Source organism: Vigna angularis, chromosome 9 (assembly GCF_016808095.1).
Source record: "Vigna angularis cultivar LongXiaoDou No.4 chromosome 9, ASM1680809v1, whole genome shotgun sequence".
NCBI classification, from domain to species: domain Eukaryota; kingdom Viridiplantae; phylum Streptophyta; class Magnoliopsida; order Fabales; family Fabaceae; genus Vigna; species Vigna angularis.
The window spans coordinates 1,967,381-1,977,883 of NC_068978.1; the positions used below are offsets into that span (position 1 = coordinate 1,967,381).

The 10,503-nt window shown below is 28.6% G+C and overlaps 1 protein-coding gene across 1 annotated transcript; it reads right to left on the reverse strand.

Moving 5' to 3' along the window:
* Positions 1–6,022: 6,022 nt before the first annotated feature.
* Positions 6,023–8,012, reverse strand: LOC108320509 (dof zinc finger protein DOF3.1). Its single transcript, XM_017551950.2, has 2 exons — positions 6,806–8,012; positions 6,023–6,620 (listed from the first exon to the last, which is right to left on the reverse strand). The coding sequence occupies exon 1, from the start codon at positions 7,507–7,509 to the stop codon at positions 6,886–6,888; it is 624 nt and encodes a 207-aa protein (XP_017407439.1). The 5' UTR covers positions 7,510–8,012; the 3' UTR covers positions 6,023–6,620; positions 6,806–6,885.
* Positions 8,013–10,503: the final 2,491 nt, after the last annotated feature.

A 10,503-nucleotide genomic window follows, 5' to 3' on the forward strand; every position in this document is an offset into this window, starting at 1 on the left:
TGGAAAGGACAGATATATAAGTAAACCTAAATGATTATTTTTAACATAAAACATTAATTCAATATATTTATGAATTTTCTTGTACATATCGGTCATTACTCAATTAAATTTATAGCTCGTTTTAATTTCCAATTTCTTACGTTATTGAGTAAATTTTCTAACGCTTTAATTATAATTCCTTGTTAATATATTATTATTTTTTTCAAAATTCTGATAAATTCTAAGTATTTGATTTTTTTTTAATTATGAATGAAATTCATCAAAAAGTTTTAAAACATAAAATCAAATTCATTTAAGTAATTAATACTTTCAATTCAAAACATCAAGACAATACGTTTGTAGGTATTTTTCTTATATATTGACTTTTTTTCATTTTTAGTTAATATCAAACTTAGATTTAAACAAAAAGGAAAATAACTTTTAACATATTTATATAAGTTAAAGTTCTTAGAAGTTTCTTTTCCCATTTTATTTTTTTCTATATTATACATTCAAAAACTATTTATTTATTTTTTTACAAAAGAACTTTTAGATGGTATAATTTGAAATTTATTTTTGACTTCTAAATTGAGTAAGTCATTTTTTACAATTCAAAAACTATTTTTAACTTTTGAATGGTGCAATTTGGAATATTTTTCTTATAAAAAATTGACTTCTTTAAAAAAGGGGAAAAAATTATGGGGGTGCAGGAGGAAAATAATGAAAGTACATGAAGAAGAAACTGCCTAGTTTCTATGATGAAAAATAGTTAAAGCCCACCAACAACCGTTCCAGACAATACAACCAAAAGTAACACATGTTAACAAGTTTCAAATACTAAATCCACTTATTTCATTCATGGAAGAAATTTCAAAGCATCCGCTGCAAGCACTCCTAAGTTCTTTTATGGGAAAATATAGTTTTTGTTTTTTATTCCTATCATACTCAATAGTCTCAAATACATCTTTTAGAAGTCAAAATTTAAAATATATTCAATAGTCTTACATCGTTTAAAAGTAAAGAATTAATTGTGTGAATTTTCACACGGTTTTCTTTTAAATGTTGTTTTTTCTGTCATTATATCTAAGAGAACAACTCCAAAACTAAAGGTTGTTCTCCCTTTCACACTTTTATCATTCAATGTGTTTGTTATGTATAGTATTTGCATCACAAGCAACCACTTACAATTTTTTTACATTCCCTCATGTGACAATCTTGTATGAAAAAAAATGTAAGAAAAACACATTTTTCTTCAATGCAAGTGTTGGAACTTGTCACTTAATTTGGCAAAGTTGTGAAAAAAAGTGGCTACAACTTTAAAATGTCTGTCAGGGTAATCCATTTTTAACATTTGATATATGATTTAACGGATAGCATTATGATATTTTTCTGATAACATTTGATATAGATGATGATATGATAATATTTAACACTTTGATCAAACAAGAAGGATTATTATTAAGTTGGTTATGTTATTGTATTGTATATTAAATTTGAAATGGTAACTGAGATGAAAAGAATTCATACTCAAGGTCAAGGTATATCCTGGGGTGCCTGCAATAACTATTGATACATGGGTGTCATCTTCATCTAAAAAGATCCTTGACAATTCAAAATCAGATATTTTAGGGCGCAGATTTTCATTGAGTAAAATGTTTCTGGTATTAACATCTATGTGAACAATTGGGGGCCTGCAACCATTGTGAAGGTACTCCAAGCCTGCAGATAAAGTTGAGTGTGTTACATAACAGAATATTAAGTAGCTATTTTTGTTTTTCTCTGTTCAGTGTGTTACATAGCATAATATTAATAAACTATTTTTATTTTTCTCTTGTAATCTCCTATAATCCTCACCTATTGCTGCATCTAGTGCAATTTGAAGTCTCTATTTCCAATCTAAGAACTTTTGACTTTCACCTGCATCCATAGCGAAAAGATGTAAAAAGGGAAAGTTTTGATATCAAAGTACACATTTTTAATGCATATGTGATATATGCACATATGACAAATTGAAATAAAAAGTGTTAGAAGTTTTACATTGACTAGATATAAGGTTAATTTAAAATATATATTTGGTGTAAATCTCACTTTACAAACCGATTTTGTGAGGTTGAGTTATGTTTAAAGTCTACTTCAATGTGAGGGAGGTGGGATGAAAGTTCCACATCAACTAGAAATAATACCAATTTAAAATATATGCAGGGTTCCAACCCGCTTTGACAACACTAAACAACCATATATTCGACTTGTCTTTATAGTTTTCTTCATGAACTTCGGATTAAGATCAGTCTAATCACTCATGCTATTTTGATCAATGTATACATGTGCATATGTCAGGGCAACGATCGGGTGTGTCACAACAAAGAGTATGGTGAACCTTGAAGATATTATCCGCTTTGAGAAGCCTTTTACGAATTTTCTTTTAGTACCACTTCAAAAGGCTTTTTACTAATGGAGGTATCATATGTATATAAACTCATATCCATCTCTTGTTGTATCTTATGTGCTATTTTGCGTGATAGGAACACTATGTAATGATGCAACAACATGTATAGTTTTGTCAAAATGAAATCTACAAATTATTAAAAATTAATATGTAAACTAAATTTCAAGTAATATTTATAATAACTACTATTACTTTAAAAATAAATACAAATTTCAAAACTTTCACAGGTTTCTTATCTGATATTGATTAGCCGAAGTTCTTTTTTGTTAATTTTTTTTTACTAAACATCATTGTGGTGTGTACATTTATATGTTTTCCATGTTGAGTACAAATAAAGTTTCACATCAGATAAAATAAGAGATGAATATAAGTTTATATACACATAAGATAAAATAAGAGATCTATGTGTATGTGTGTTTTCCCTCCCTACATTCCATTCTTTTTCCTTCCCCACCCTAAGTCTAAGTCTGCTGTTATAAGATCAGTTTTGACTCTTCTAGTTTAGTTTTTTAAGGACTGAATTGCTCCAAAAGAATTGCTTTAACTAAATTCAGATGTTCGTTGAAAATATACTTCAAACAAAATTTTGATAGTTCAATCAATTTGGAAAAGTTTAGTTTGATTTTGTTCATTGAAACTGTAATGCATTTTAGTTCAGTCATCTGAACAATTACATAATTTAATGTTCATTGGTAAATCGCGTTTAGGTTTTCCTCAAACTGCGTAAGATACAGTCAATTGCTAAGTTTGATGAGTTGAAAATATCAAAATTTAGGAAAAAATATTTATAACTATACCATAAACTTTCAAACACAATAAATAATGATAATAATAAATAAATAAATAATATCATTGGTTTGACTTGGAATTTTAGATCACAAATCTATACAACAAAGAAACAGGTTTAATTAGTTTAATTTAAATTACATTCAATTAAATTAAAAAATTAACTAATTAATTGATTTTATTTAAAATTTCATATTAATAGAACAAACACACCTTATCATTAACCATTCTATTTTGCTTGTGGCCTTTAATAATAGCAATAATTTCTCATCATTCCATCACATTTCTATTATTATTACTAGTAAAGAGGTCTCCCTTATTAATTGTAATAAAATAAGCACATAAAAAATAAATAATTTTTTATCAAGTATATAACAAAAAAATAGTTCAACTTTTCACATGAAATCATTTCTCGTATATTATGAACACTAAAAAAACTTGACTTAATTGAACTACAAAATGTAAAAGAGATTACATATAAAGTTAAGAAATCAAATTTTATTTTTAATTGTATACCATATTATTACTTATTTAATGTGAGAATCTCAAAGAAACAATATAAGTTGTGATGTGGATCACATTATAGGAGAACCTAAGCTATATTTTATTTCTTCTTTATTTATAACAATCTTACTCAAACTCTCCATTCTCATATTCTAAATGTGAGTCTAAATTTTGTGTTGAATAAAAATATAAAAATAATATATCATATAAATGTTGGATCTATCGAAGGAAGGTTCACTGCAAGATATAAACACCAATGAGATCTGAACCCAATCACATAAGGGATTGACATCATTCTCTATTCAAAACCTTAAGAGAATAAGTTAATGAATTTTTCACTTTTATATAGTGTTTTACTTTTTTATTTCTATCCAATAGAAGACTTCGACACATGATTGGATTCCCAACAATACAGGTAAATAACTATTAACTTATTGTGTTAAGATTTTAATAGAAAGTAATGTCAATCTTTTATATAATTGAACTCGCCTTATTAATGTTATATCCCCTAGTAAACCTTTTCGTCGATAAATCCAAATTTTTTATTTAACATTTTAAAATATTATATTAATAATTTTTTATATAAAATATTCAACTTTCTCTGAGTTAAATTTTCAACACAAACAATACATATGTATTGTTCCAATTGAGGTTGATATTTAACAAAAAAAATACCATAAATTCAAACTCAAATGAAATAGTGTCAACTTTAAAAGAAAAAATAACCTTTTTCTTTGTCCATGTTTTTTGACCAGGCTTTTTTGAAAACAAAAGTTAATCACTATTAAGCCATAAATAATTTATAAAAGTTACTTAACACTGGTTGATGATGTAAATGTTTAGATTAAAGAACTAGAATGTTATGTTTGGTACGTAATAATATAACCTAGGTCAATTTTTTTTTATACCTAATTAGGAATGAAATTGTGTAGACTGATATTGACCGTGAGAAGTATTAGAATATGCAGAAGATAGAAACGTTGCCGACATGAAGAACATGATTCCATTCAACAATGTTTTTCCACACAAATAACACAATCAAGCAATGTCAATAGTCACTATACTTGAAAAAACCAAACATTGAATATCATGTATTATGATTTAGGGTAAGTTTGATATAAGAAGAAAACTAAAAATATAGAAGTAGAAAACAAAACATTGGTTAAAATAGTTATATAAGTTTACTTAGAATGAAAAAAAAGTGAGAATAAAGATTAAACTTGTAAGAAAATACACTATATATTTCATATTTCGAATTTGGATCTTTTGATAATTTTTTTATGCTTATTTATAATGTTTTTCAAATTTATTATTATTTTTAATGAGCACAGATTCTTTATTAAGTTTTACTAAGTTTCATAATAGTATGTCAGATTATTTTAATTTAATATTGATTTATGTAATAACTTTAAAATTTTATAATGGGATAATTATTGGATTACAATTATCGAAATTATTTTAGAGATATTAAAATAAATTCTCTACTCACTGAAAATATTATAGTCTTTTAATAAATTTTAAAAGAGAGAAATATGTCATCTGCCTTTTAGAATTTATGTTTATTCTGATATGAAGTTTTTACGTTTTCTATATCGTTAGGAAAGTCATTAAAGAAAGTAAAAAGAATGGAAAACATCAATTGTTATAAAATAAATATTTTATAAATATATTCAAATAAGTTCTTGAAACATTTTAAAAGTATATTTTAATTATATGAGTGGTTTTGATATATTAAAAAAAGTTAAAGAATACAATTTATTTTTAATCCAAATAAAAATAATCATAAACACGTAATAACATAGATAATTTTAAAATGTTATTAAAAAATTATTGTAAAAAGTATTATTATAAAAAACAGATTCTTGAGAAAGAAATCATTTTTCTTATTAAACAAGTAGTTTTTATCCAAAAAAAACAAAAATCATATTTTAAATTTTTATATTCTGATCCATTGACACATTGGTATTATTTTTATCAACATAACTTTCACAAGTTTCCAAATTTAAACACATACATGAATCTGAGGCAAAAATTCAGCTGACAACCACACATGCACAGTCGTAAATGAAGTGTTCACTAACAACACACACTGTGGTCCATCTTAACACCATCATGGTATGTGGACACCACTACAGAACCACGTTCTTCATCACACACCCATTAAACAACCAAACACACTCCATCACAAATCCACAATCAACTCATTTAGGGTTTAGAAATTGGTGGTGGGATCTTGCAATCCATACACATTGACCTAATATCATACCTATAAATAGAAACTCAATGAATCAATAACACACTTAGTTCAGAAATCAGAAATACATTGAATGACTTTATCATATACAGATCCACTAAAAGAAGCTGAACAACCCTGGATTAAGGATTTTAAAGTTAAAATAAATAACACCAAAATGTTGAAATCTTGAATGAGTTAACAATGATATCACTCCAATGACCATGGTCAGGTCCTCCATTCATAACATACAGACAAGATAAACTTCAACTTCAAACTCTGTACTTTAGATTTTCTCTTATCATCCCCACATACCCTTTTATATAATCTAAATATAATACACAACAACAACAACATATGAAAACTTTCATATATCTTCAAAAGCTATCCCAAAAACATGTATCAAATTACATCGGATCAACACTGTCACCACAACATTGTCTCTCAAATAAAAAAAAAAAGAACTTTTTCTCTCTCTTTTGTGATTTTCACCATTGGTGGGTTTGAAGAAAACCAATCACTACCATATATGATAAATTGACAAAGAAAAGAAGCCTTTACCTAAAGGATGCTGCTTCAGTGACCTTCTGGTGTATGTATCAGTATGATCCTCCATAGCATGCTACCAATAGGCTTGATGAAACTATGTAACTCTTTACACAACCATAGTATCTGAGTATATTGATATTATATATAAGAACAATCACTGTAATTCATAAACTTCTCTATAAAACTTGTAGCAGAAGAAAACTAAAATGTAAAATAAATTAAGTTTCCCTTATGAGGTGAGATTAACAGAAACTTAATTTTGAACTTCTCTGAAAGACGAGATCCGTAATTTGAGAAACTCAATTTACCTTATCATTTTTTTTTCTTTCTTCCTAGAACTGTTCATAGAGAAATTCATAAACTGAACTATTTGTTTTTTCAGCAACTTCTATTGAAAACTCGGGCGAGGTGTGTATATTGCAAGATCAGACCAACCATGGCCACCATTCCAACAGGTTGATTCCCCATTCTGCATACCCAGAAAACCCTCCGAACTCCCATTACTCTGAAGCTGCAAACCCGGGTTTGAACCCGAATCCGAATTCAAACCCAGGTCAGAACTCACATCCTGCCCAAATTCACCCATTTTGAGACCTGACCCAGTTGGATTCAGACCATCCAAGAGGGTTCCAAAGTGGCCAGATGAAGCCAACAGGGAACTAAAGGTGCCACCAATGTTGAGCGCCCTACTGTCTTGCTCGACCGGGTTGGTGCAAATCCGGGTCGGGTCAGCCTCAGAAACCGCAGAGGAAGCCGGCGCAGAGGAGCGTTTTGAGGTTGACGAACGTTTTATGCTCTTTCTGCTTCCACCCCCGACAGGGATGTTTCTCAAAGCACCACCCTTTGTCCAGTACCTTCTGCAGTTCTTGCAAAAGTGACGCGGCTGAGAGAGGTTGTAGTTGTTGTAGTAACAGAATTTGGTGTTCGTGGAGTCACAACGCGGGCATTTGAGTTGTTCTTGTTCGGGAAACTGAGGGTGCTTCAAACCTTGAAATGCTGTCGGATCTTGCATCCTAGAAGAACCTGAATTTTACCACTAAATGTGTTCAGAATGGTGCTATGCTGAGAAACGAGTAAATGGTTGGTTTGTGCAGAAAGATCCAGATTAACCTAAAAAAAAAGAAAAAAAAAATGTTCTTTGTTAAGTGGCAAAAAGGAATTGAATTGAATTGAAGCACCAATGAGGAGAAAGAGGGAACACGACAAAAAGGTTGGATATGGTTTTGTTTGAGGTGTAGTGTAACATAAAGCTTCAATCTAGAAGCAATTTCAGGGAGTTAGTTTGTTTTATAGGTCACATAGGAACATAGAATAAGAACCAAATGCAGAGACAGCAAATTGAAGTTTTTGTGTGGTAGTGATGAGTACAGAACAAAGATTAACAAAAGATGAAGCATGTAAGAGGAAATGGTGAAGTGAGAGATGTGTGATATTCGGTGGCAGAAAATGTTGACAAAGATGAAGATGAGCTATCTTTCTGTTCTGTCACTCTGTTTATCCGCGTGGAAGTGACCACAAGCTTCCAACTCAAATACAATCACAATAAAAATGTTAATTAAGTTAATACTAATACTATGTAAGAAAGTATAATAGATTTTTTCAATTAAGTTAATTAATTCAATTAAACCACCAACAACTATAAAAACCTGATTTAATTTAATTATTTATGGTATTAATAAATAAAAATAATAATACAATAATTAGAGAAGGGCGATGAGTGGGCCAGGGGAAGGTGGCGTGCGAAGAAAGCAAAGGGATATGATTGTGTCTGTTGAGAAGATCTGAGCCGTTGAATGAAGAGGGATCTATGGATTGTTGCGTTGCGTCGAGTTAGCGTCACCCCCCAGCTCAGCGTGGCGAGAGTCACCCGCAACACGTGGCGAAACCCCCCAGTGAGTGGAGAGTGTGAACGTGCTTCGTAGGAATGGTTTTGTCGTTTTGTAATGATGATGTGGTGATGACGTGGAATGAAGTTCGGTCTCTCTCTCTCAGGTGCATGTTCTCGTCTCATGTGCGTACGTGGATCACAAGTTTCTTACCTAAGCAAGGTCAAATTCTTGAAATTTAAAAAAAAAATAAAAAAATTAATTCGATCCAACATTATTAATTGCTGAAAACACAGTATTTGTAGAAAAATAATTAAAAAATTTTACAAATTTAAAAATAAGACATGAATTAAATGTTTGTTTGAAAATTATAAAATAAATAGGAAGAAAAGTTTAACGAAAATTGAAGAAATGTTTATATAATTTACTGTTTTACTGGCTTAATTTAATAGTAATAATAAAGAATTAGAGTGGAAATTAAATTAACACTTTATGTTGATGAGTGATAGTCTAATATATTTACAATAAGGTGAATAACTTAATAAGATGTGACGCTCGAATTTAATGCTACATACTTATTATCATGCTATTGAATGGGTTAGATACTTGATCGAATTCATTAGTACCAAAAAAGAAGGTTAATTATATCAAAGATGGTGTAACGATTAAATGTAGAGGGGCGAAATTATATGTCAATAATATAAGTTTAAATATGAATACTCCATTTTTGTGCTCAAAACAAGACCGAAATTACAATACACGTAGCGTTCTACGTGATAAACTTTATTATACCGTATAATTAATGTAGTTTGTCCCATTCAGTTCATGCAAGAGATAGATTGTTTTGAAAACGTAACTACGTCTTTTTAATTAATGTTTGTAAACCTTTCTTAAATAACTAATAAAGGTATCTGGTTTTTCCAAAATAAGTTATACTAAATATGTGAAAAATGCTTATTAATAAGGGTTGTATTATATACACTATGATCTAATAATAAAACTTTAGGAATGAAAAATTGATTAATTTTTACAATAATATCTTAATAATATTTGAGCAAAAAAAAAACTCAAATTTCATGTCCATTAACGATAAGAACAAAACAACGTGTGTATAAGCGAAAACAATTATGTGCGAGCTTCAAAATCAACTAATGATAAGAACAAAATAAATAAATAAATAAATATAGATAGACAGATAACAACCTTCTTCATTTTTCAAGATTGTGATAGTTCCAAACTTCTTATATATAAACTTTATTATAAATTATTAAAAAAGCAATCTACCATATTTTCACAGCAAACTTAATAACATGGACGTGGAAAATTTGTTTGGGGAATACAAAATCAAACAGTACATATATATATATATATATATATATATATATATATATATATATATATATATATATATATATATATATATATATATATATATATATATATATATATATATAAGTGAGAAATAACGGTTACTTTACATTTTTTTTAATTAAATATTAGATCTAAATTCTAAAGAAGTTCAATGATAATTAATCGATTGACAATATAAAACTCCTACCAGGATAAATTATTATGAATGTGAAATATTTACCAAGATTTTCAACAATTAATTTTTATTAAACAGTCTGAGTAATTATTTGTATGGAAATTTCTTTCTCAAAATCCAAAAACAAAATGGTATATAATGTTAAATTTAATAGTATTTTGTTAAAGAAAGGAATATTTTAAAAATGATAGTTAGTTATGGGACCAGTGATAGTGATTTTGATTGAATTAGTTAGGGTATGGTGAAGAGATAGGTGGTTGAAATAATGGATTGGGTTGAGCACTAGGAAGGGTGTGGAGCCATGTTTTAATGAAAAATAATGGAAGTGATGAAATGGAAGAAGGATTGGGTAATGAAGAGAAACACAATTTTAGGGTTAGGGTTGCAGTGGATGGAGAATGATGGTGATGATTATTATCTGAGCAAAACGTGCTGGTTATGATTTCATGAATGTGATCCTCTTCACACAACTTCATCATCACCCTCTCGCAATCCAAAATCATCTCCATCTTTATATTCAACAAAAAAATGAACAAAAAAATGAACTAATTCTCTTTATTCATTCAGATACTAAACGAGAGATGTAAAAATTTATAATATGTGATACAAAGGATTAATACAATAGTGCTTTTAT

What these genes read in the sequence shown, in the direction of transcription:
- LOC108320509 (XM_017551950.2), bottom strand. Translation starts at nt 7,509, where the DNA reads ATGCAAGATCCGACAGCATTTCAAGGTTTGAAGCACCCTCAGTTTCCC.